This window comes from Dreissena polymorpha, chromosome 3 (assembly GCF_020536995.1).
Source record: "Dreissena polymorpha isolate Duluth1 chromosome 3, UMN_Dpol_1.0, whole genome shotgun sequence".
In the NCBI taxonomy this organism is placed as follows: domain Eukaryota; kingdom Metazoa; phylum Mollusca; class Bivalvia; order Myida; family Dreissenidae; genus Dreissena; species Dreissena polymorpha.
In genome coordinates this window covers 129,955,407-129,982,587 of record NC_068357.1, presented here as the reverse complement: position 1 = coordinate 129,982,587, position 27,181 = coordinate 129,955,407, and the positions used below count along the sequence as shown (strand labels likewise).

The following is a 27,181-nucleotide window of genomic DNA, read 5'->3' as shown; positions in this document are numbered from 1 at the left end:
GATTATATTTAGTAAAATCAGAACATGATATTTTTCAATTGTAGTACATATTGTGGAAAAATTGGGGAACATGACGTCATCAGATTTAGCAAATAACATTAGTATTCCATAAATCCATTTTTCAAATATAAATAATGAAATGGTGGTTGGTACTAACAGCTGAGAGTTACGACCATTCTGTCTATTACAGCCAGCACCAATCATCACAGGGAGCAGCAAAAGGATTATCTTACATTACACTTGTTAATAATGTTATCATAAAAGGTTTCTATATTTTAGTAGATTGGATAATCTACTGTGACAGTTTCAGCAAGTATTAAAAGAGAAGATAAAAACACAAATTTTTGTGACTAACTATTAAATTGTAGGAAACAAGGTGCAACAATTTTGCAGTCTAAATTCTTTTCTTTGAGATCATCTATTCATTAAGGTCATTTAACCGTGACAACTTGAGTGGAATCCACCCAGTAATTAAAGATAAATTGAAAAATGCAAGATTCCAGACATAAACATATGGAAGTTCACAGAGATAAGTGCAACTTTTAATGCTTAAAACTCTGTGGGGGCATTAAAATGAATACATTATCAGTGCTTCCAGTAGCTATCAAAGGTTGGAAGTCCTGACTTCCAAGCCATATATTTTGGACATCCAAGACATACAGTTAAAAGTCCCAATTTTATTTCAGCATTCAAGTAAATACTACCGATGTGTTGACAGTTGGATACGAAAATGTTCAAACTCTAACCATTACCCAATAATCCTGCTTATCCAGTATAATTACGATTATTTTTTTTCAAAACAAAAATATGGCCGTTATTAACGAATAGATGAATGTGTTAACGAATCTCATAAATCAGAAACGTCCTCCATTTACGCAAGAACCTATACAAAGTGAATTGTGGGATGGAGGAATTCGAATTGAATATTAGTTAATTATGTGAGGCGAAATGCAAGCATCAAGGACTATTAATATTTAGTAACAATGACCAATCAACAACTGAATTAAATGTTATATATGTACCTCACCCGTCAGTACACTACAGTCCAGGATAGTGTTGAAACTTGTCAGGTCATTCAGGCATGTAAACGTATGCATTAGCATTATAAGTTTGACAAATCTCTAAACAAGTTACTTAGTAAGCATGTCAAAGTTCCATTAGTCTCTAAAGTTCAATAAATTCTAGCCACAAACAAACATTTCTCATGTTTTACAAGTAAATCCTTTGTACTGATTATAAGCATGGGAAAATAAGACTTCACGTCCGATATCATGTTATTCTTAATCGGGAAAGCATGGACTTAAATAATTAATTGGTGAATAAAAACTGTGTAGCATAGAGAACGCTAAAATCTTCAATTTATATAACAACAAGAGATGTGTTCGTCAGAAACACAATGCCCCCTACTGGGCCGCTTTGAAATAAAATTTCTATTTATCATTTGGCAGGTATAGAAATCATCTCCCTTTAAAGCTTATTACTTCCCTTGGATTTTGTTTTTTGACCTTTGACATTGAAGAATGCCCTTGACCTTTCACCACTCAAAATGTGCAGCTTCATGAGATAGACATGCATCCCAAATATCAAGTTGCTATCTTCAATATTGCAAAAGTTATGGCCAATGTTAAAGTTTTCGGACTGAAGACTGAGTGACAGACAGACGGACTGACAGTTCAACTGCTATATGACACTCTACCGCAGGGTGGGGGGAGGGTCTGTAGACAGTAAAAAATTACCAAGTCAGACATCACTGACTACCAAGGCCTGTGGTTTATCAAAGAGATCATAGCCACAGTATATCATGTATCTATGGACACAAGTCCACAGGTACCGGTAAGTAATGAAACCTACCATTCACACATTAGTACAGGAAAGAAATGATAGTTATGTCATTAAAAAAAAAAACTTTGACTAATCAATCATTTAAGTTATAAATAAACAAAATAAAAAATCTGTACAGTAACTGTAAAAGAACTTAAATTCTTAGAAAGGAAATATATAATCTGAGATTTATAATTATATAAATTACTTCCCTTGAAAATAATTGTCTCTTACAAATCTCTATTTTTAGTAGCAAATACCCGGTAATTATAAGCCACTACCGTGACTGTAGATTCAAAGGTAACCTTAAAGTACCTAAGATACTTGAATGCCCAGAAGTATCATTGTCTGCTTGGCTTGACCATAAAATGTCATTTTGATTATGCTTCAGTTGTATGGTTTCATATTATTATTATTTATAATAATTATTTCCCTTTAAAGCAAATTACTTCCCTTGGATTTGTATTTTTGACCTTAGACCTTGAAGGATGACCTTGACCTTTTACCACGATGTGTTTGTCAGAAACACAATGCCCCCTACTGCGCCGCTTTGATTTATTAAAAAAAATATATAATTTGGCAGGTCAGATAATTATCTCCATTTAAAGCTTATTACTTCCCTTGGATTTGTATTTTAGACCATATACCTTGAAGGATGATCTTGACCTTAAAATTTTACCACTCAAAATGTGCAGCTTCATGAGATACACATGCATGCCAAATATCAAGTTGCTATCTTCAAAATTGCAAAAGTTATGCCTTATGGCCAATGTTTTCGGACGGACACACTGACTGACTGACGGACAGTTCAACTGCTATATGCCACCCTACCGGGGGCATAAAAATCATTGTGCTTTCTTTTTAATGTGGTAACTTTCTTTAACTGAAATCAAGTTATCTACACTCTATCTACAGCGTTACAGAACCTGTAATTGAGATAGGTCAGTATTGATCTGGGACATGTACAGTTATTGTATACCGGTTCACCTTTTTGTGGGGTCAGCGTGTATTTGACTGCCTGAGCACTTATTGGCTGATGCAAGTACCAACTAGAAATGGCGCGGCAGAGGCCGACGCGTATCCCCACGCCGAATATTTGACCTAGGTGTGCCCCAGGGTTGGTAATGGGGCCATGCATAGCTGAGATTGACCGTATTGTCATAAGAGAAGTTCATCATCAATTAGAAGTGAATTGGTGTAGAAATGAAGAAGTTATAGTAAAAGGCAATTTTGGGTGGGTGTGACATATGTGGGCAGGGCCCCCCAGGGTTGGTAATTGTGCCATGCATAGTTGAGATTGACCGTATTGTCATAAGAGAAGTTCAGTATCAATTTGAAGTGAATCGGTGTAGAAATGAAGAAATTATAGTAAAAGGCAATTTTGGGCGGGTGTGGTCTATGTGGGCGGGGCCCCAGGGTTGGTAATGGGGCCATGCATAGTTGAGATTGACCGTATTGTCATAAGAGAGGTTCAGTATCAATTTGAAGTGAATCGGTGTAGAAATGAAGAAGTTATAGTAAAAGGCAATTTTGAGTGGGTGTGACATATGTGGGCAGGGCGCCCCAGGGTTGGTAATTGTGCCATGCATAGTTGAGATTGACCGTATTGTCATAAGAGAAGTTCAGTATCAATTTGAAGTGAATCGGTGTAGAAATGAAGAAATTATAGTAAAAGGCAATTTTGGGCGGGTGTGGTCTATGTGGGCGGGGCCCCAGGGTTGGTAATGGGGCCATGCATAGTTGAGATTGACCGTATTGTCATAAGAGAGGTTCAGTATCAATTTGAAGTGAATCGGTGTAGAAATGAAGAAATTATAGTAAAAGGCAATTTTGGGTGGGTGTGGTCTATGTGGGCGGGGCGCCCCAGGGTTGGTAATGGGGCCATGCATAGTTGAGATTGACTGTATTGTCATAAGAGAAGTTCAATATCAATTTGAAGTGAATCGGTGTAGAAATGAAGAAATTATAGTAAAGGCAATTTTGGGTGGGTGTGGTCTATGTGGGCGGGGCCCCAGGGTTGGTAATGGGGCCATGCATAGTTGAGATTGACCGTATTGTCATAAGAGAGGTTCAGTATCAATTTGAAGTGAATCGGTGTAGAAATGAAGAAATTATAGTAAAAGGCAATTTTGGGTGGGTGTGGTCTATGTGGGCGGGGCGCCCCAGGGTTGGTAATGGGGCCATGCATAGTTGAGATTGACTGTATTGTCATAAGAGAAGTTCAGTATCAATTTGAAGTGAATCCGTGTAGAAATGAAAAAATTATAGTAAACGGAAATTTTTGGTGGGTGTGGCCTATGTGGGCGGGGCGCCCCAGGATTGGGAATGGGGCCATGCATGGTTGAGATTGACTGTATTGTCATAAGAGAGGTCCAGTATCAATTTGAAGTGAATCCGTGTAGAAATGAAAAAATTATAGTAAATGGAATTTTTTGGTGGGTGTGGCCTATGTGGGCGGGCGCCCCAGGGTTGGGATTGGGACCATGCATAGTTGAGATTGACCCTAATGTCATAACAAAAGTTCAGTATCAATTTGAAGTGAATCCGTGTAGAAATGAAAAAATTATAGTAAATGGAAATTTTTGGTGGGTGTGGCCTATGTGGGCGGGGCGCCCCAGGGTTGGGAATGGGGCCATGCATGGTTGAGATTGACCGTATTGTCATAAGAGAGGTCCAGTATCAATTTGAAGTGAATCGGTGTAGAAATAAAGAAGTAAATGTAAAATAACCTAAAAAAATGAGTGATAATTTCTGACGCGGCCCCACCCCAACCGCTATAAGTTTTGACCCAGGGGTCAGATCAAAATTCCAAATAGTGCAGGGTCGCACATATGCTCATAGCTACCATGTGTGTAAGTTTCAAGGTTCTAGTGCTTTTAGTGTAGGAGGAGATAGTGGCCAGGACGGACAGACAGACAGACGGACGGACAGACGGACGGACGGCGGAGATAACCACAATATCCCCACCTTTTTTTCAAAAAGCGTGGGGATAACAAGAGATGTGTTTGTCAGAAACACAATGCCCCCTATTGCGCCGCTTTGAAGCCATATACCGGGTATTTGACCTTTGACCTTGAAGGATGACCTTGACCTTTCACCAGTCAAAATGTGCAGCTCCATGAGATACACATGCATGCCAAATATCAAGCTGCTATCTTCAATAATGCAAAAGTTATTGCAAAACTTTAACCAAGGTTAAAGTTTTGGGACACACACAATGAATGAATGACAGACAGACAGGCCAAAAACAATATGCCTCCAATCTTTTGATCCGGGGTAAATGGAATCTGGTAAAATCAATATTGGCCTTTCGCTGAGAAATTCAAAGCATACAGTAGCTCTTAGGCAGAGTTAACAGAATGAATGACCTAATTTACTGTTAAGATTTTCTGTGTATGTGTATTAGAAAACAGTGTTCTTGTGGATTATCCGACATCCAAGGGACTTCCATCATTTGTAAAATTGACATGCAACTGCTATTTAAACCATACAAATTGATACCATTACCACTCACCCAATGAGCTGAAAAGTAAAGTCCAACTGTCTTTCCTTTCAGTTCTTCAACAGCATCTACGTCCTTCCCTTCTTTGATCAACTTTCCTTTTATTATGTCCAAAAACTTCTCCTGTCGCCATGGAAACTCTAACCCTTTTTCATCCTCCATCAAGTGAGAGTAGCCATCGCGTGTTATTGTTTGTCCATTTTCACCATCCACAAGTACTAGCTTTGGGATTCCTTGAACATGATATTTTTTGCACAATTTTGCCTGAAAATATTAAAAATCATAGCAACACCCTGGAATAAACATGACTTATCCCTTACTCTCATAGTATCAGTTCTCCTCATAGTATCGTGCCTTTAACGAAAAACCTTCAAGAAGTGCTGGAAAGTTAATGTCTTTTTCAATTTTGAGAAGTTGTAATTTATTTGCTGGTTATCCATGACTTTTACGACCATCATTCTCATAATGAATTTTCAATTGGGAATTGGCCCAAATACTGGCCCAGAGTTTTGGACGAAAAAAAACACTGTAACCTTATTGGTTTATGCATTTTAATTTGAACTGGTGTAAACAAGGGAAAAAAAGACAGCTTTTATGAAAATGTACACAATGATTTAGAAGTTTAATTTTGATTCCATGCATTTCATAGGTAAAGTTTGATTCATGCAGGGCAATAAAAGGTTGTTAAAAGAAAATAAGATGATACAATATTTTATGATCCAAACATTCACAATTTACAAAAACTCAAACAGTCTCGTTGCCATCGAAACCATTGTCCTTCAGAGATTAATTCAGCAACATATCAAAAGTATGACTGTTTGCAGTGTCCAACCCGCATTCAGGGCTTAACACCAACTTTTTTTTCAACTAGCCCATTTGGGCTAGTAAATTCAGAACCTACTAGCCCTGACCAATCTTTCATGTGCCCTGACCCAAGTATTATCAAAACCTTTATATTTATCATACCACTTGTTTTTTCTTGAGCGAGGAGATGGGCAATTATGATTCAATCATTCTTATTAGCTTGCCTTACTAATGCTAATGAATTCAATATTCATCTACTTAAGACATCTATTTGTAATCTTCACAACATTTCGGGAGAAATTTCCTTTGTCTTTTTTCCTCATACTTTCTCTTACTTTCCTCCATCCCTTTTCCTTTCTTATCCGAGGAACCCCATCCCCACCCGTAAAGCCAAAGTTTAACTACAACATGAACGTTAAAACCTTTCTAAAATAGATTGCCGCAGTTGCCATCTGACAACAAATGGCAAGTGAATCTTACATGTAGGTGTCCCAAAATAACGTGTTACGGTACTTGTAACAATTGAACAGGGTTAACTCTCTACTAAAAGCCGGGATCGACCATTAAAATTAGTTTTGCTAATTGAATTGCATAAAAAAGATTGTCAAAACACTTCTAATCGATCAAGCAAATTAAAGTTATTTAAAATTGATAAATAACTAACAATTTTATTGTACATGTTTAACTTGTAGTTAACGTCGAGTTTTATACCTTCATCAATCCCAGACGATCTTGGCGATCCCGGATTTTGGTTTAAAACGTATTTTTATCGAGAAAACACGTCACTTAGTGGAAACCAATTAAAAACCATATCTAGGGGAATTCTGTTTTATAATAGGTACTGACGTGTTTTACCAGGAAAACCACCGGGGATTTTCTGAATTGTCAGCCTCTTTTTGATTGCAACCAGGGGGTTCCAAATCTATTTCGAGATACGATCCGTTTGTTGTCTCTGACTTCACTCTGGGATTAAATTGTGATCTGTTCTTACTGTATTCAGATTTTTGCATCTTTTAAAAGCTTATCTTAAACGCAGTTTATTGATATAGAACACATAATCCCACCCAAAATATGCACGGCCGGTCTGGCATTTTCCTGGGACATTGGCTAGCCCGGACCTTGGTACAGGCAGTGAATGTTGTTTGGACGTGCCTTAGTGTTAAGCCCTGGCATGTATTTAACTACCCATACAGTACAACTATCTAAAGGGGCCTTTTCACATTTAAGTAAATTGACCAAATAAAAAAAAATGTTTCAGATTCGCAAATATTCGTTGTTGTAATCATATTTGAGAGGACGCGGTAATACTGAACACTTACCATGCTCTAAAACATCTATTACAATGTATATGCATTTTTTGATGATTTAAAAGCCTGAAAATTATAAAGCGTTGCAACGCGAAACAATTGAATAATTTGGAGTTTTGTTGTTGTTGTTATATTTTGTGGTACTGCGAAATTTGCTTTTATATAGTTTAAAATTCATCTCTCATTGTATGAGTGCGGATGGCCAAGTGGTCTAATTAAGCGATAGACTTTAACTCCAGTCCAGGGGTCAGTGGTTCGAGCCCAGTTAAGGATTATTTTTTTCTTTCTTTAATTTTATTCCTGGCTTTTTACTGAAGCTTTTTATATCTAATGTTTACATTTATCAATATAAAGTGTTTAATTACAAACTGTGTACATGCCAAAATCTGTGAAAAGGCACCTTTAAATTAATGTATAACCAATACTATGACTTACCTTCCTTTCTACTCCAAAAGGTAATGCCAGCCATGGCATTGAGTTAAAGTATTCCAAAAATGAACTTTCATCTTTATCCCAACTCACAAAAACAATCTCAAATTTAAGGCGCTGATCAATTTTAACTTTATTGTACAAATCAATTAATTTGGGGGTAAATCCTTTACATGGGGGACACCATTCTGCAGAAAAATAAATTCCAATCACACTTTCCTTTCCACATAACGAACTGACTGACACTTTATCCTCATTCAATTTAAGCGCGTGACTTCCTAAAAGATTTTCTAATGTTCTTGCCATTGTTGTGCAGAACTTTTGTCTCCAGTACACGGACCGACTTCAGCTATTGCACCGTTTGTGGGGAAATCCGACATCTATTTTAAGAACTATGACGTTGCGAGGTTACGCAGCAGTAAATGTTTATCAAAGCTTTTAGAAATGTAACACATTTTAATTTTCGATTCTCTCTCGCATATTTCTATTGCAGATGTATTCTGCATCCAAACTCGAAGTTTAAGAAAATAAGTTACATAACAAATGAGAATGTACAGACGCCTCTTTTTGCAAACTCTGGATCTTTTACGTCTTTTACCCCATTTTTTCAAAACATTATTATTTACAAACTGGTTTTCTATATTGTGAATGACAGAGGAAACTTTGACTGCGGTAATAAGGGTAGTTTATAACAATTTTCATATTTTCTTGAGGTTTATTTAAAAAATTGGTTACAATACTATAATGTTAAAAATAGTCTCAAAGCTAATAGTAAGTCGGGCCTCTATAGCATTAAGGGTTTTGATATAGTTTGTGTATTGCCCGCTATCCTATTTTAATTTGGACTAAATTTTAGTAACGTTTACAATTGTACAAAAAAAGTTCCGAGAGATTATCATTGATAAATGGATATTAATACACAATGAAATACATAATAAGCTAACATTCTATTTTAAAATAAGACAGGTTCATAAAAAAATACATGAAACACATAATTAGATGTGGTACACAATGGACCAAATTGGGAACATGTAAAAATGTAAACGCAATCATCGAAATAATGACTAAAGAGTCTTATGAAAAATGAATTGGAGACAGCGCTCAACATAAACCTGAGTTGTTATGCCCCCGGACCGAATGTTCGGGGGTATATTGTTTTTGGCATGTCTGTCTGTCATTGTATGTGTGTGCCCCCAAAATTTAAGTTTTGTCAAAACTTTTGCAATATCGAAGATAGCAACTTGATATTTGGCATGCGTGTGTATCTCATTGAGCTGCACATTTTGAGTGGTGAAAGGTTAAGGTCATCCTTCTTGGTCAAAGGTCAAATATATGGCTTCAAAGCGGCGCAGTAGGGGGCATTGAGTTTTACAAACACAGCTCTTGTTAAGTATTAAGTAGGACATAATCATTCTTAAAGGCTGGTCTAAGTTATAGGATTAAATCAGTGAGTGTTTAAAATACCTTGAACAGATATACTAAGTTTCAATACATGAAGTAGATTGGTACAAGCAAAAATAAACGTAATCTTTTCAAATGTATGAATCAGTAATAATTCTGCAATATTTGTTGTGGTGATGGCTGTGGCGGCACTAGAAGCAGAACAAGCAGTAGCAGCTGAAATACTACTACTACTACTACTACTACTACTACTGCTTTTACTACTACTACTACTACTACTACTACTACTACTACAACTACTACTACTACTACTACTACTACTACTACTACTACTACTACTACTACTACTACTACTACTACTACTACTACTACTACTACTACTTCTACTACTTCTACTACTACTACTACTACTACTACTACTACTACTACTACTACTACTACTACTACTACTACTACTACTACTACTACTACTACTACTACTACTTCTTCTTCAACTTCTAGGAAAACTGCCTTATGTGCACTTAAGATTTTTGAAAATGAAAATGTATTCTAATATTTGCAAAGTGAAATTCTTAGTGTTGTGTTTACATTCTTTTCAGCGCATGTTTAAACAGCTGATGTGAATCCTGTTGATCGTGCATCCTGTATATGCCTATGGGAGTTCTACATCTACATTCTACGTTGCTTAAGTCATAATTAACTATTACACGATGGGTTGTGAGAGGATACGGTAAAGAGTGAAACAATTGTAAAGTGAGAAGAGTTTGATAATTAACATAATGAAGGACAGTAAGAAACGTCCCCAGCTCCGTTTCATTCCTCGCCATCATGCCTCTCCGGCTATGGAGCCGCCAAAATGTTTGAATCTTATCTGGCATAGCCATGAAGGGTGATTTGGAGTTACGTTGTAGCTAGCGCTGAAAACTTGATAAGTAACTGAATGGTGCTAGTCCCTGTCTGAAGGATACTTGGTCAAGGGATACGGCGACGTAGGCTTGTAAGCTATTAAAGAAAGGAATTATTCTGTGGAAGATGAGGCCGAGGTGGATATCGACAGGAACTTGATGGATGGTGTGACCGGGTTTGCTTGAGCCAGGGAAAAGGTATTTTGTTTTTGAGATGTCTATGACGTTATTTGTTATCTTATAGATCATCGTCAGCTTGGGTTTGGTACCTGTTTTACTACAGGGTTTCCCACTGCAGGTGGTCAAGAATGGAAGTAACGCTGCTGGTGCAATGGTAGCGGTTCGTCACATACCTGGATGCCTGCCCCTTCTCTTGAAAATGAATCTGGTCCTCCTGATATTGCTTCCAGGCAGTGTAACAGTATTCCATATTCGGGCGAACACAAAAGTATGAAGCAATTTTGACATCCTCGTTGCCTATCCTTATAGATTCCTGCAGAGGAAGCCACGGGTACTGTTTCCTTTCCTTTTTATATTTTGGAGGTTTGGCTTCCTTTGTCTGTTCCACCTTGGGCTACGTTGATGCTTCTTCACTTGCGTTTGTATGGCAATAGAGGGTGTAGTTATATAGTATTTGGGAGCGCTTTCTGCAAACTCGCATGATGTCCGAAACGCAAAATAGTAGTTGTGTGCAGCCTATATTCAATAGAGTAATCTCCCTTTGCACAAATATTGCAAATGGCGGCGTCTGTAGCAACGACATTTTGGTAATAAATTATTTTTAAAACGCTAATATTTAACTGTTACGCAATTAATATTTGAACTTATTTTCTATTGAGTTTGCAAATATTTTATTTGTAACATTGATTTGATCTTTAAGTATGGCCCCCATATTCATAATATTATGTTATAGCTATGATTATTTCAATGAAATTATGAAATCATTGATTCATTATTGAATGCCTTCAATATTTACAAAAAATAACCATTTATTCTGTAATTTCGTTGTCAAACATATTTAAACAACAAAAGCTAGGTCTAACGGCAAATAATGAAAGATTCACTTGTCTAGTTATATTGTCATTATTGAGATTACCTGAAATCCCTTGATAGAACATTTGCATATAGATTTCTAATGCAGTTTGTTATTGAATTTGTTAACACATTCATCATTGTTTTGTTGATCAAAAATGCGACAAAAACTGGTAAACATTGTAATTTATCATACCGTAAATATGGTAGTTTCTTGATGAGTCGTGGGTTCTTAAAGAGTCAAGGTTATAGATATCATGTGAAATTACATGAAAGAACCTTCCCACATGGTGCAGTTGTTACAGACAAAAGATTTGACCAGGTCACGATTGTTTTGCTGATAAAAAAATGTGACAAAAATAGGTAAATATTGTAATTCATCAGAGCTCTTATCAACTATTTCCCCTTTTCAGGGCTATAGATAACTTTTGGGGTAACTGGGTGATTCACCCCCTGTTTTTGACAACAATAGGGTTTTTGAAAATTCAATAGTTTTAGCAAAAATTTTCACCCCCTACTTTTGAGCTTAATTGGGTTTTTCACCCCCGTTTTTTTTAACTCAATTGGGTAATTTAGGGAATTACATATATAAAATAATACAAAATATACTAAGGTTACTATATTATTTATACAAATGGAATTTAAAAAGGTACCTTTACATAACAACAAACAATTACTGAATTTCAGGTCAAAGTTCATTCATTTTTGCGTTGAATAAGACCGAGCTAGAGAAAATCGCTGAACAATTGATTAAGTTATGGCTGTTCAAAGCGATGCACCCCGTTTTCGGGTCATTTGGAGTTGAATACCTTGAAAATGAAAGTAGAAATTGGACGGGTCGATGAATAATTACAATACTACCCCAAAGATTGATAACCGCTTGAAAGACTGCCTTCTTTTCTTCATTGGACGGCATATAAACTTTGCGGTACATTTTTGTACGGAAAATAACCAGTCTTAAAATTACGCTCGGTATTCTTAAGAATTGTGTTTCGTGATGCAAGGTTTTTGACGGGAATTACGTTATTAAATTTGTATTTGCGTTTTTGTACGCTTTATTTTGAATTTAATTACGTTTTTGGTTGTTTTAATTGTGTAATAACGCAAGTACGCTTGTTATCTATAGCCCTGCCTTTTATAAATTGGTCATATAGTGTTCCTAAATACATACATGCCATATGTCCCGGATTTTCCGGCATTGTCCCGGAAATGAAAAACGTGTCCCGCAGTCCCGGAAAGCGGTCAAATGTCCCCGATTTTACAAAATCCATATCTACATTTACCTTATCTTAGGCTTTACTGCACCTTGAATCTGTGTTCCCACTAATCCGCAGCTTCTCCATGGCAATGCCTACCCGAATAGGTGACTACGCTACGTGTCAAAATCGATCAATTAACAGGGGTCCTGTTATCATATCGATTGTCACACGTTCACAGTTAAACTGAAAAGGCGGCATTGTTTAATGTGGTTGTTTATTGGCTTTAATATACTACACAAATTTTTTTATTTATGAGTATGTTCCATACAACATCGTCTGTTGACTTTTTTTCACAAGAAATTAACCTCCAGCGTTTTTTTTCACCATTTTGGGAATGGGACCGAGTCCCATGGGATTAGGAAAATTCGCGGAGATTTGACTAAAATTGGGACATTAGTGTTGTTGTTATTTTGCTAGAAAATGCTTCAAAATTGAGGAAACAAGTGTGTCCAGTATTATATTTATTAAGGTTGAACTTACATGGATGGGAGATGGACAAAATATTGAGATCTAACAAAAAATGAAAATAAAATAAAAAATTGAAACCTTCCATTTGGAATTGTTAGCTCCCAGTTGGGAAAAGTATATACTTTTTATGCCCCCCTTCGAAGAAGAGGGGGTATATTGCTTTGCTCATGTCGGTCTGTCGGTCTGTTGGTCGGTCTGTCGGTCGGTCGGTCCGTCCACCAGGTGGTTGTCAGACGATAACTCAAGAACGCTTAGGCCTAGGATCATGAAACTTTATAGGTACATTGATCATGACTCGCAGATGACCCCTATTGATTTTGAGGTCACTAGGTCAAAGGTCAAGGTCACGGTGACCCGAAATAGTAAAATGGTTTCCGGATGATAACTCAAGAACGCTTAGGCCTAGGATCATGAAACTTGATAGGTAGAATGATCATAACTCGCAGATGACCCCTATTGATTTTCAGTTCAAGATGTCAAAGGTCAAGGTCACAGTGACCTGAAATAGTAAAATGGTTTCCGGATGATAACTCAAGAACGCTTAGGCCTAGGATCATGAAACTTGATAGGTAGATTGATCAGGAATCGCAGATGACCCCTATTGATTTTGAGGTCACTAGGTCAAAGGTCAAGGTCACAGTGACCCGAAATAGTAAAATGGTTTCCGGATGATAACTCAAGAACGCTTAGGCCTAGGATCATGAAACTTGATAGGTAGATTGATCATGATTCGCAGATGACCCCTATTGATTTTGAGGTCACTAGGTCAAAGGTCAAGGTCACAATGACCCGAAATAGTAAAATGGTTTCCGGATGATAACTGAAGAACGCTTATTCCTAGGATCATGAAACTTGATAGGTAGAATGATCATGACTCGCAGATGACCCCTATTGATTTTGAGGTCACTAGGTCAATGGTCAAGGTCACGGTGATCCGAAATAGTAAAATGGTGTCCGGATGATAACTCAAGAATGCTTATGGCTAGGATCATGAAACTTCATAGGTACATTGATCATGACTAGCAGATGACCCCTATTGATTTTCAGGTCACTAGGTCAAAGGTCAAGGTCACAGTGACAAAAAGCATATTCACACAATGGCTCTCACTACAACGGAGAGCCCATATGGGGGGGCATGCATGTTTTACAAACAGCCCTTGTTTCCATTGGGAATGGGTGTGGTTACTGGACCTGATTTTTAATGAAAAAAAAACACTGACCTCCCCTGCAATGTCATTTTTAGTTCGGCTGTTTTCGGAGAAAACCCCAGGTATTGTCATAGCCAGCTCGTCGTGTCGTCCGCTGTAGGCGTCATGCTAAAACCTTGACATTCTGCTCTAAAATCAAAGTGCTTCCACCTACAACTTTGAAACTTCATATGTAGATGCACCTTGATGAGTTCTACACGCCACACCCATTTGGGGGTCACTAGGTCAAAGGTCAAGGTCACTGTGACCTCTAAGAAAAAAATTCAAAAAATTCTGACAAGCTTTCATTTATTCAAAACTGCACCTGCAGCCAAGCCTTGGCACCCGTCATGCAGTGCTCTTGTTTAGGCTATTTATAGTATGCATATTTTGAAATTGTAATAGCCAAAAAATGCACAGCTCAACCAGAAACCTATTTTCAAGTTGTTTGACACCAGCAAAACCATTGATTATTTATTATCATTATCAAAGGTCAACATTTGAAAAAAAGCAACACATATAAAGACCAAAGGTTAATAATCATGTTTATAATGATTCATAATCATATATTTATCAAATATTTGTGATGTAACAACTTTATTAAAATTACCCACTACTCAACAAGCATAAAGCATACTCTAAGTTTAGATACGATAAATATTCAAAAAGTAATAGTGTCCGAAAATTAAGAGACATGTGTGTTATGTTTGTCTGTCAATTATTATATTGAAATAAAACTAATTAATAAATGTGTAATAATTGTATTGTGTTGTACTCTCCTTTCTCTGCTTGAAATAAAATACAACTCATTTATTTGCAATTGCTTACTTGAAATGTTATATAAAACGTTATAAAACAACAACAACAATACTGCTTCCTGTATACAATAACATTTCAAATGCTATTGGGTGAAACCATTGTTTATTACAAGTCTACATGGTAATCTTCCCAATAACGCAAATGTTATGGTCCATTGCCCTCAGGGCATTATATGCCAGGTTTTATGACCTTAATCCGGTTGTAAAACTCTGTGATTGAAGGGTCCCAGATAAGCGAAAACAGGGCAGAAATCTAGTAAAATAACGCTGTAAATTATACTGTCCAAAAATTTAGAGTCATTTATAAAGTAGAAACACTATTGTGCATTGAATTATTGCTTTTATTTCAATATACTGGGAATTAAAATTTTCGGACATTTAATATTTGCCTCTAAATTTTCTGACAACTGTAATTTTTGAATGTTTTCTGTATCTCAATTTTCAAACACTAAACAAACTAATTATTATAAATTATATTGTTCAAAAACTTTGTAATTACAGTACTACAGTATATAAATACTAGAGATATTCAACTTCAAATATGTATTTTTGATCATTATGAAAGCTGACTGACAGAAATGTATATTTTTCTTTAAAAGCAGAAGAATAGTATTGGGACAGCTTTTGTTGGTTTGTTTGTTTTCTTTGTTTAGAAAGTTTCTCAAGTGTACATACCAAGTGGATTTTGACGTCATTTTTTGCTTGCGCATTATGTAGTATCTTCATTTGCCAACTAGAAATGGCGCAGCCGACGCGCATCCCCACGCCACAGCTTTTGACCCAGGGGTCAGATAAAAATTCCAAATAGTGCACTGTTGCACATATGCTCATAGCTACCATGTGTTTAAGTTTCAAGGTTCTAGTGCTAATAGTGTAGGAGGAGATAGTGGCCTGGAGGGACGAACTAACAGACGGCGGAGATAACCACATAATCCCCCCACCCCAATACGGAGCGTGGGGATAATTATCAAAAGTGCTGATGTCTTTGAGTGTGTATTTTGAGGTTTATGGGGTCCTTTCTGAGCAAGAGACTACATTATGTGCGGAACCGGAGTGTGCCCCATGACTCCTACATACCTAATAAACATACTAGACTCACAAAAGATGGGATAAATTGAATTAAAGCTGCAATTTCCAGCTTTTTCGTTGTTACTGAAAGATTTTTAATTTTGATGTGGTCTTGTGTTGTGTACCAACCACTGCCCTAGCCAGACAGCCATAATGTCTTTGAACAATCTCAATAACCCACGTCATCTGACCTCATTGTGACCTTGACATCAGCATTTGGACTTTGCAGTGCTATAGAAGTTTTGTTGTAGAAAGTTTATTAACTGGACAATTTTGTATGTTACAGCACATAAACTGCTTCAAAACATCTCTGACAGTGTGCTTGGTTTGACGAAGTGCAGGGGAGTTGCCATGTAGTGTTCTGGAAGGCAAAATGTTGAAGCAAGGAGTAGTTCAGGAAAAGCTTTCCGATTTAACATCTATGAATCAGTTACCACCCCTCGGGTAAGGACTACTTCTTATATAACAATCTTTACATATCAATCTGTCAGAGTTTATATTAGTCATTTTTGATTTTGTAATTTGATCTGCATGTAATTGTTATTCCAGGACACTGCCACAATGGTCTCGTGTGAACACCTTGAACAGGGGAGGATATCCAAAACCGTTCACAAAAGATAAACTTGCTGTATGTGGAAAGCCTAACTACACTTTTGTTTATGATCTATAAGTATTATTTATTCTTTTTTTAAATAATTTGTATTTTATTAAATTTAAAAAAGAATGGGTGCAATTTACTTTATCGACATAATTAGCAGAGTTTCTGTACCAAAGACTTATGGAACTTTTTCTAGAAGAAGCTGTTTTTGTTGCAGCCTGTACCAGACAAGTCTGGTGAGGAAAGCGATGAGCGTCAAATTAACCTGTCTGAGCTGAATCCCACTCAGCGCATTCAGCATTTAGAGCGCTCCATCATTTTCCTGAAGCAGCAACATGCTGAGGTGCTAAAATCACTCCATGATGAGATAGATAATCTTAAAACAGAAAATAAGGGTACGCATGTCACTTAATTTTATTGCCAGCATTATATGTTCAATGAAACTCTTATTATTATTTATGATTATTTCTACTGCCACATAAAACACTTTATAGTTTTTGGTTGGTGTGTCTCTTTGTATTTCTTTCTCAGTGTTAAAAAAGACTTGTGGACATGTTAATTTTTATAGTTTTGATTTTGGAAAACAGATCAGGAATTTGTGCTGATCATTTGCCAATGTATTTGTGTTAAAGTCATGGATTTGTCAACCCACAAATCAACAATAATTTATATTCCACGAATAATATATTATATATACATAATATATATTTTGAGTGCCATTCATGTGCGTAAATTGTGCGCTTTTATGTGGGTTTATACTGCGCTTTTAACCGAGTTAAATGTGCGCTTTTTATAAAACAGTACCTATAAAAGCTCACATTTAGCTCGCTTAAAGCACATTTTCAACCCACAGAAAAGCGCACATTTAACACACATGTGCGCTTTTATGTGGGTTATAACTGCGTTTTAATCGAGCTAAATGTACGCTTTTTATAGGTACTGACTTATAAAAAGTGCACGTTTAACCCACATAAAAGTGCACATTTTACACACATGTTTGTTTTTATGTGGGTTGAAACTGCGCTTTAAGCGAGTTAAATGTGCGCTTTTTATGAAAAAGCGTACATTAAACTCACTGAAAAGCGCAGTTTTAACCCACTTAAAAGTGCACATTTTACACACATAAAGCGCACATTTCTTGTTTGTTTGTTTTCGTTAAAAAACTCACTCGGTAAGAAAAAGCACACATAAAACGCAGTGCCAATACCACCACGTTTAACACGCAAAATGTACTTAAAACGTACATTTCACACACTTTTTTTAGAAGGGTTCTTAGATAAAAGACGCACTTCCTTGATAAAAGACGCACTTCTTAGATAAAAAACACACATTCTGCTCACATCTACACTCAAAAGCGCACTTACAGATGAAGGAAACACACCAAAAACAAACTGTTTCACTTGAATAACGCACTTAAAAAGAAAAAACGCACAAAATGCGCACTTAAATGCACATTTGAACACTGAAAACACAGATATTAACATAAAACACAGAATTAACGCACTTTTAAGTGCGCTAAATGTGTGTTTTGGTAAAAAGTGAGTTTTAAATTGACAAGGGATAATTGATTTTTCAGTATATCATAAATATAGGACATGGCACGAGTTGCCATATCATACCATATTTTATTAAACGAGTTCAGGAATTTTGTTTAGTAAGCGAGTCTTTGGCGAGCTTACTAACAAATTTCCTGGACGAGTTTAATAAAATATGGTATGAAATGACGAGTGTCAGATCTTTTTATCACATGCTTTTAAATGAGCAAATAAAATAAATATTTATGCAACATAATGACAAATCCCGAATGTTGTTTACATTTCGTGACATATCATTTGACGTTGCAACGTAATTTTAGCAAAATAAACAAATGCGATAGGTCAATTGAACAAAAACAAAGTCAATGAAAACGCTTAAAGAGTATATTACACATGTGTAAGATAAAAATATTCGTAATGGTTATATAACATGGGAAACGGGGTATGTCATGTGATAAAAATAGTTAAAACTACTAATAATGAGCTATCTCTATATTTAAAATGATTTAACAATTGTGTGTTTGCTCACAGGCCTTCAATTAAAAATATTTTGATGAATTTACTAAATAGCTTACATATTTCTTTTAAATATTGGTGCATTTGATTAATTTTACCGCTATCCTCTGCAGATCTGCAGTTCAAAATTGTGATGAGTCAAAAGCAGCAGCATCATCATCATCAACAGCACAATGGTGGGGAGGGCAATGTGAGCGCCAGTAGCAGGAGAAGCAGGACTGGCAAGGAGGGTCGCTACCTTGAGAAAGGTAAGGCATCCACTGGAAACAGAGTTTTAAAGTGTTTGTTTATTGTTTAAAAGATAACATCTATTTTTTAGTAAAATGTGAAGGAAATCTAGTAAATTTGGAAGAGTTCTTGTGTAAGTTGTTTATATGTACAGTATAGCTTCTTAAGTTTTCAAGTAACCAGGACTGAGAAAAATACTTTGAAGTAACAACTTTTTGCATTTAAACATGTCAATGTTGTAGTAGCTAGAAGTTTTAAGGTCCTTAATTCTTCATTATTATGTTCACCCTTTTCATAACCGTAATTGTGTACATGTGAGGCAATAATTGTTAATGAAAAATAACAACAATACTGAATGCATTGAGGCTGGTTTGTGTGATTCAAGCTGGTGTTAAGCCTTAATACTGGACAAAAATGAACATGTGAAATCAATTCGAGAACAAACACCTTCATGTTTGGAACAGGAGTAATGGGTTCTTAATCAAATTTTCAATTACAGTTCTTTGATGAGACTGTATTTCTTTTTTAGAAAGTTTGTGCAATTAGTACTATCAGTATTGTAAATAACAGTGGTCTGCTGTGTTCTATATCTTTTTTCTGTACATGCTGTTTAAAAGGATAGATTGATTTTCAGAATCTTCTTCTTTATCGATACTTTCTGGAACATACCACAATTTCAAGACAGTAGATGGTTCATCAGGAGGTTTGTGTCCTGTCTATGGCTAGGCATCACACTCACAGCGGTTTAGATCACAGTGTGCAATGTGACCCACGTCACATGTTGAATCACATTGTGATTAGCACTGCATTCTTCAAAATGTGCATTGGACTGATCCCCTATGCAAGTTAAATCTTACGAACAACAAAATCAGATATGATTACCTGTTATATATATATATAATATAATATGGCCAGTCATTTTGGATTTTTTAAAAACAAACATTTCTAAATTTTTTAATTAAATAAATATTGAATCTATGTACATGTAGAAAAGTATTTATTTGTTACTTTTGATTGGATAACATAAGAAACATCATCAGGTACCTAATTGTGAAATGTCCAATCAAATCGACTTGTTAAATTCCAACCTATTTGATAGTTGCGAATATTTGGACGGTTGGTCAGTTCAAAACATTATATGAGCAGAATGCCTTGTCTTTAATTTACAATAATGTCTGTGGAGTAAATATGAATTTTGTATGTTGTTATGCCTTTTGACCTTTCTTAAGTATAAAGTAATTGATTAAAATCATTGCTGAACTCTTATTGTTATTTCAATCAAGTACCCCTTTTTTATTTTGAAAAACTTATAAAAATTATTTTTGGCCAGTAATTACAAAGTACTTAGCCTGATGGCTTTGTAATTTTAACCCTTACAATGCGGGAACCAAATTTTTAAGGCCTTTGCAAACAGTTTGGATCCAGATGAGACGCCACATAACGTGGCGTCTCATCAGGATCCAAACTGTTTGCTATTCTGATAATATTCTTTGAAAAAAATCGAAGAAAATGCTAATTTTGGAAATTCAGCAGACGACATTTTAGCAGACAACAAATTTCCCAGCATGCAAAGGGTTAAAATGCAAATTAAAGTTTAATCCGCAGCCCATGTAAAATGTGATTATAAGGGCTGAAACCCACTACAGATGTGCTGCATTTAAGTGTGATTTGTGCTGACACTCGCAGCATATGTGTGGTATAAAGTGTGATGATCCCCAACATGTACAGAACATACATGACACTGTACCACTTCACCTTACAGAACCAGTGTTACGCTAGTGTTACACTGTCTTGCCTAGTGTCACTTTTAAATCATCATAAAATCATGTCCACTCAATGGTTAGTTTCAGTATGAAAGCAAGTTTTAAGTACATTATTTATTCCAGTTATCCAGTCTCATTATTGTAGTGAAAAAAGAGCATTGCACATTTAAGTTGTTCTTTACTCATGTAAATTGCCTCAACGTGTATCATACCTTGATTCATGATCATCTCTGACCAGAGACAATGTACAAAGGGTTGTCAGAAAAGCTCAGTGTTTGGTTTGTGAGCTTCTCACTTCAGAGATAAAAAATAGTCACTAAACCAAGGTCATAACTTTTACCTTTCTCATGGCTTGATTTGTTATTGTCGGCTTAGGTACTACTTAAATGTACAACGGGTACTTTAAGTATACTTAAATGAAACCCAGGTATTGAAAATATACTAAAATGTACCTGAGAATTATAACTCTAAATTGGTCTTGTTGGCTATTTTTTGTGCAAATTAGTTATGTTCGTATTTATCTCAATATTTTGTAAAATGGCCTCTATATTATCGAAACTCATACTCACATACTCACATAAGAATGTTGAGGAAAATTTTGTTCAAACAGGTTTTTGTTGTGTGTCCGCAGTGCGTTTTACGACAACGGATTTGGAGCGTGAATAAAACTAATGTACAGTCTCAATTGGCCGGGTACCTTTTAGTATATTTCCATTCCCGCGGTACATTTAAGTGTACTTTACAGCCCAGGGTACATATAAGTAGTTCCCAAGCCAACAATGACCAATCGAGACTTTCTATGTCACAGATATGATGGCACTTTTTGTGATCAATGTTAGTTTTTCTTATGGTTGCTGTACTGTTTCAAGTTATAAGGCTTACAATTAAATTTCATATATTATGTTAGAAGATTTGAATTAGTTAAGCCAAGAAATTTTATTAATTGGATGTTCCCAGAAGCTCAGATTCAGATTAACCATTATTCTTAAAACTCATTTTTAAGATTGATTTTCCTAATATAAGACAAACTTGTCATTTGAAACTTATATAATTTTTTAATGAACTTTATCTAAATTTATTGGCGCTATATTTGATGGGTTTCATACCTTATGAACAAATAGGTGCTTGCATCATGGTGAATACGACCTTAATTAATGATAATAATTATTCATTGTTTCATTGAAAGTATTCTACTGCTAAGTAACAGGTGCTGCATTGTGTGCTCATAGTCTGATATTATTTGGCATTGCATTTCTATGCAATTCTGTGAAAAGATGTTCCTGTAAATATTGCATAGCACATAGTACATGTTGGTTGAATTGATCCACTGTTTTGTATCATCCAAAATAAAATTGGAATACATGCCATGAGAGTGTCCAAACACAGTCCGACAATAAACTAAAGCATTTGACTCTAATGTTTGATCTGATTTGTGTTCTCTACTGGTTTAAACCCATGACTGAAATGTCTCGTCTGTTTTGTGTTCCCTTTACAGCTCATCTATGACTCTCAGTGATTTAATTCAGTTTTGTGTTCCTTCTTCTACTTAAGACCTTTGACTGAAATATCAGCTTCAGTTTGTGTTCTCTCTACAGCTCATGACCTCTGACTCCAATGTATGTTCCAAACATTTTTGTATACCGCTTTGTCATGGGAAATCAAAAAGAGTTTCTTAAAATATGAATAATTGTCTTGATTTGAATACTAAAGTTTTCATTAATGTTAATTTGATACTATAAAAGTATGGATTCCTAATCAAGTCTGTACAGATTGATTGAACTCAATTTAAGAAAAAATCTACACTGAGTTCTTATTATTAATATTTTAATGTATTTGATAGGCAGTGTCAGGATAAAATTTACAAGAAATTATTCTGTTTTTGTTTTTTTTTCATTCAGAAGATAAACTGGATGAGTTGAAGATCATTTTCCTGGAGGAGGAGATCAAGGAGTTGAAGCATGCCCTTCGTGAGGCAAGGAACCGTAACTCCTACCTCACTCAGCTTGTGGAACAGAGTGAGGAGGTCAAGAAGAAACAGTAAGCAGTGTACAGTCTACATTAATCAGTGTACAGTCTACATTGATCAGTGTACAGTCTACATGGAGCAGTGTACAGTCTACATTTAGCAGTGTACAGTCTACATTGATCAGTGTACAGTCTACATTGATCATTGTACAGCCTAAATTGATCAGTGTACAGTCCTCATTGATCAGTGTACAGTCTACATGGAGCAGTGTAAAGTCTACATTGATCAGTGTACAAACTACATGGAGCAGTGTGCAGTCTACATTGATCAGTGTACATTCTACATTGAGCAGTGTACAGTCTATATTAATCAGTGTACAGTCTACATTGAGCAATGCACAGTCTACATTTAGCAGTGTACAGTCTGCATTGAGCAGTATACAGTCTAAATTGATCAGTGTATGGTCTACATTGATTGGTGTACAGTCTACATTGGGCAGTGCACAGTCTGCATTTAGCAGTGTACAGTCTGCATTGAGCAGTGTTCATTCTACATTGATCAGTGTAGAGTCTACATTGAGCAGTGTACAGTCTACATTGATCAGTGTACAGTTTACATTGAGCAGTGTACAGTCTACATTGAGCAGTGTACAGTTTACATTGATCAGTGTACAGTCTATATTGATCAGTGGACAGTTTACATTGATCAGTGTACAGTATACATGGAGTAGTTTACAGTCTGCATTGAGCAGTGTACAATCTACACTGATAAGTGTACAGTCTATATTCATCAGTGTACAGTCTACATTCATCAGTGTACAGTCTATATTCATCAGTGTACAGTCTATATTCATCCGTGTAAAGTCTACGTTCATCAGTGTACAGTCTACATTGAACAGTGTACAGTCTACATTGAGCAGTGTACAGTCTACATTGAGCAGTGTACAGTCTACATTGACCATTGTTCATTCTACATTGATCAGTCTACAGTCTACATTGATCAGTGTACAGTCTACATTGATCAGTGTACAGTCTACATTGATCAGTGCAGTCTACATTGATCAGTGTACAGTCTACATTGATCAGTGTACAGTCTACATTGAGAAGTGTACAGTCTACATTGAGAAGTGTACAGTCTACATTGAGAAGTGTACAGTCTACATTGAGCAGTTTACATTGATCAGTGTACAGTCTGCATTGAGCAGTGTACAGTCTATGTTGATCAGTGTACAGTCTACATTGATCAGTGTACAGTCTACATTGATCAATGTACAGTCTACATTGATCAGTGTAAGTCTACATTGATCAGTGTACAGTCTACATTGATCAGTGTACAATTTACATCGATAAGTGTACAGTCTACATTGAACAGTGTTAGTCTACATTGAGCAGTGTACACTCTACATTGAGCAGTGTACACTCTACATTGAGCAGTGTACAGTCTACATTTAGCAGTGTACAGTTTACATTGAGCAGTGTACAGTCTACATTGAGAAATGTACAGTTAACATTGATCAGTGTACAGTCTACATTGATCAGTGTACAGTCTACATTGAGGAGTGTACAGTCTACATTGGTTAGTGCACAGTCTACATTGAGCAATGTACAGTCTACATTGAGCAGTGTACAGTCTACATTGAGCAGTGTACAGTCTACATTGAGCAGTGTCATGTACTAAGAATATTGGCACTTTTGTGTCAAGAAAATTATATGGCATTTATATGTTATAAGTAATGAATATTAATGAGATTTTATGTTTATTCAATAAGAAAATATTTCAAATGCATGTATAGGTACCCCATACACCTTAGCTCAATGTTCTTAGTATTCATTTATTAATTAAATATTCCACACATTTTGTATATACAAAAGACAAATGAATACAGGCAATAATGAATTAGTACTCGATAGGTAGTTGGCATTGTGTTGCTATAACAAACAATAGAATCCTAAGTGATCTGAAAGTGTATCAGATTAATTTTTTTAATATTTGCTTATACGCTTGCCACATTTGTTTAGCCACTTATTTTGAAGAGGAAATATTTACATCAATTTCTACACGCTGATGTTGTTAGTGCAAGTACAGGTGTAACTAGAAGAACTGATTGTGACTGTTTTTACTAATATAGTTTCCCACTTCAGGGCTCACACAATAGACACAATGAAGGTACAGCTCTCTCAGGGCAATGCGGCCCACCTTGCTGAGCAGATCACGTCCGGTACTAGTCTCTTCAACCTGCCAGGTGGCCGCCAGCCCACGCTGCCCGAGTGTGAGGCTATCATACGGCGTCTGCAGCAGATCAACGAGCAGCAGCAACACGAGGTCTGCACTGATTGGTTAATTGATGGGAACATTGTTGTTAAAGGCTGCTTGTTTTGTCAAAATAATGTATTGGCTTATGATAAACATGGCCCATGCAGCTCCTGTCATCACTTGCCCACCATATATTATTTTATTGCCTACACGTTGAAAACATAGAAGCAACCTACAGAATCTAATTCTAAAGTTTGTTATTCTTTGTCAAAATCAGAACCCTTTCTGCCATCAAAATCGGCTTCTTTTGTCTGTAGAAGCGACATGCTTAAACAAATGACAACAGTACTGCGTTTGGTTTGTTTAGTGTAAACTTTTTTATTTTAGCTAAATTGCCTCAGGCTTATTGGAATGCTTTCGAGTCCATTTCCTGGGCCTAGGACCAGTACTTGGTGTCTTTGTGGGAGATTTAAAGAACGCTCTTTATTATTTATCAAATTGCAATGAAATGACATATTCAACTACACTGATATCTGGATTATTTTATAAAATTTAAGTATTAAACAAGATATTTGTGTCATAGAATTGTACAATGACTTTGATGAGGTTTCAATTTAACAGGTTCAGATTTTTATTTTCTCAATGTCTTGTAATTTTAATTCAACTAATGAAATGGAAATACACATGGCACATTTTCATCCCATTTTATTCCCCAACTTTTGAGTTGGTAAATGTATTACTGAGTTTTTACTTTACTAGTTGTAGTTTTGTGTGGAAAACAACTTGTTAAACCTGCATTAAATGAATGAGTGAAAGTGAGTTTTTAATTAAAATCTCTGCCTTTTGTGTGACTTTGCTTTAGGTGAATATGATATCTGAAATACATGTACTTTCCCCATTGAGTTGAGTAACCCCATTTTCAGATCAGTCAGTTCCTTGACTTTTTTTTAGGTACTTGTCTTGGATCTATTTGATTGGACTGTTTAAGTAGGATACTTTATGAGTTTTTCATATTGGCGCAATTATTTTTTCAGAAAATGTAAAAACAACTAAACCCTGAAAACACCTTGAACTATGGGAGCCAGAAGACCGCTAGCTTAATATTTCAAGTTTTCCATTTTGCCAACTTTTAACCCCGTGCAGCAAAAAATATGAAACTTAGGGCTACCACAAAGTCAGTAAGAGCAATCTGATTTTGCTAGCTGATAATTGTGCAGATACATTTGTATGTTGCTTCTATAAAATTTGTACAACCCTGGCATTTTTTCTTTTATAGCTTGAAAACCTGAAATCAGATTTACGTGATGTCCTGTACTCCCACAAGTGGACACCGGATGCCTACCTGCTTGCCAAGGCCTATGTTGCCGAGGAGGAGAGTACTGGAAAGGAAGGGGCTGACAAGTCCCTTCCAAAATTGACCATGAAGAATCCCACGCGGAAACTGTAAGTGTTCCAAAGATTTAATCTGAATCAATTGATTGATAAGGAGTACAAAAATAGCAAAGCATTGTAATTGCCATGCAGTTTTGTTAAAAGCAGCAATCAGAATAGCACAAGTTCTTAAGCTCTGCACTGCTTAATTATACACTGGAAATCTAAGAATCTTAAATTTATGTAGACAGGGTTGGACAATTTTCATACTCTCCAGCAATTCTATATGAGCTGAAAAAGCAAGTAATTTGATGAAACTGCTAATTTGTATGCAATTTCAAAGCTGCCTTTTGTATACAATGATTTGTCCTGACCAACCAGGCAGCATTTAATATATTTATGTACATGTATTTAAGTTTTCAGATATGTAGAGATAGTGTTAAATAATTTAGTAAAGATGTTTGTTTTTATTGGTTTGAATATTAGAGCATATGTTTTCTAAACAACCCTATCATATGTTGTTGTAGGACCACGATTGATATTGAAAAGCAAATAATGGAGTGAGTTGCAAACTTCATTTGAAATTTTGGTGAAATGCACTACTGTTAGCATAGCATGCACTTTCATATCAATACGAGTCTCGTTCTGGGCTTAATGCATGTGTGTTAAATTAACTCTTTCAGTGCGGGAACCGAATTTTGAAGGCCTTTGCAAACAGTTTGGATCCAGATGAGACGCCACAGAACATGGCGTCTCATCTGGATCCAAACTGTTTGCTATTCTGATTGTATTTTTTGAAACAAAATTGAAGAAATGCTTATTGTAGAAATTCAGCAGACAACATTTTAGCAGACGATAAATTTCCCAGCATGCAAAGGGTTAAGTCTTGTCCCGGATTAGACTGTGCAGTTTGCTCTTGCTAATAAGGGACATCATGTTCTGCCTTAACT

The 27,181-nt window shown here is 36.0% G+C and overlaps 2 protein-coding genes and 1 long non-coding RNA gene across 6 annotated transcripts in view; 2 read left to right on the top strand and 1 right to left on the bottom strand.

The window, feature by feature from the left end:
• The window catches only part of LOC127871440 (nucleoredoxin-like), a 205,077-nt gene extending 196,825 nt beyond the window's left edge, over nucleotides 1-8,252 (bottom strand). Inside the window, exons 1-2 of one of the 2 annotated variants that reach the window (XM_052414379.1) lie at nucleotides 7,870-8,251; nucleotides 5,336-5,587 (exon numbers count right to left, since the gene is read on the bottom strand). In XM_052414379.1, coding sequence (XP_052270339.1) covers nucleotides 5,336-5,587; nucleotides 7,870-8,169 — 552 coding nt within the window. In that variant the 5' untranslated portion in view covers nucleotides 8,170-8,251. Of the gene's footprint in view, nucleotides 1-5,335; nucleotides 5,588-7,869 lie in introns of both variants that reach the window. The other variant, XM_052414381.1, reaches the window with a different exon arrangement.
• Nucleotides 1-27,181, top strand: part of LOC127871447 (uncharacterized) — a 190,324-nt gene that overhangs the window by 33,855 nt on the left and 129,288 nt on the right. The gene's annotated exons all lie outside the window — the stretch shown is intronic.
• The window catches only part of LOC127871441 (coiled-coil domain-containing protein 74B-like), a 187,249-nt gene that overhangs the window by 149,376 nt on the left and 10,692 nt on the right, over nucleotides 1-27,181 (top strand). The window contains exons 1-8 of one of the 2 annotated variants that reach the window (XM_052414382.1): nucleotides 10,864-10,936; nucleotides 16,288-16,445; nucleotides 16,551-16,629; nucleotides 16,817-16,994; nucleotides 18,764-18,898; nucleotides 22,540-22,678; nucleotides 24,749-24,929; nucleotides 26,137-26,303. In XM_052414382.1, the coding sequence (XP_052270342.1) occupies nucleotides 16,375-16,445; nucleotides 16,551-16,629; nucleotides 16,817-16,994; nucleotides 18,764-18,898; nucleotides 22,540-22,678; nucleotides 24,749-24,929; nucleotides 26,137-26,303 (950 nt within the window). In that variant the 5' untranslated portion in view covers nucleotides 10,864-10,936; nucleotides 16,288-16,374. Of the gene's footprint in view, nucleotides 1-10,863; nucleotides 10,937-16,287; nucleotides 16,446-16,550; nucleotides 16,630-16,816; nucleotides 16,995-18,763; nucleotides 18,899-22,539; nucleotides 22,679-24,748; nucleotides 24,930-26,136; nucleotides 26,304-27,181 lie in introns of those variants that run through there. The other variant, XM_052414383.1, reaches the window with a different exon arrangement.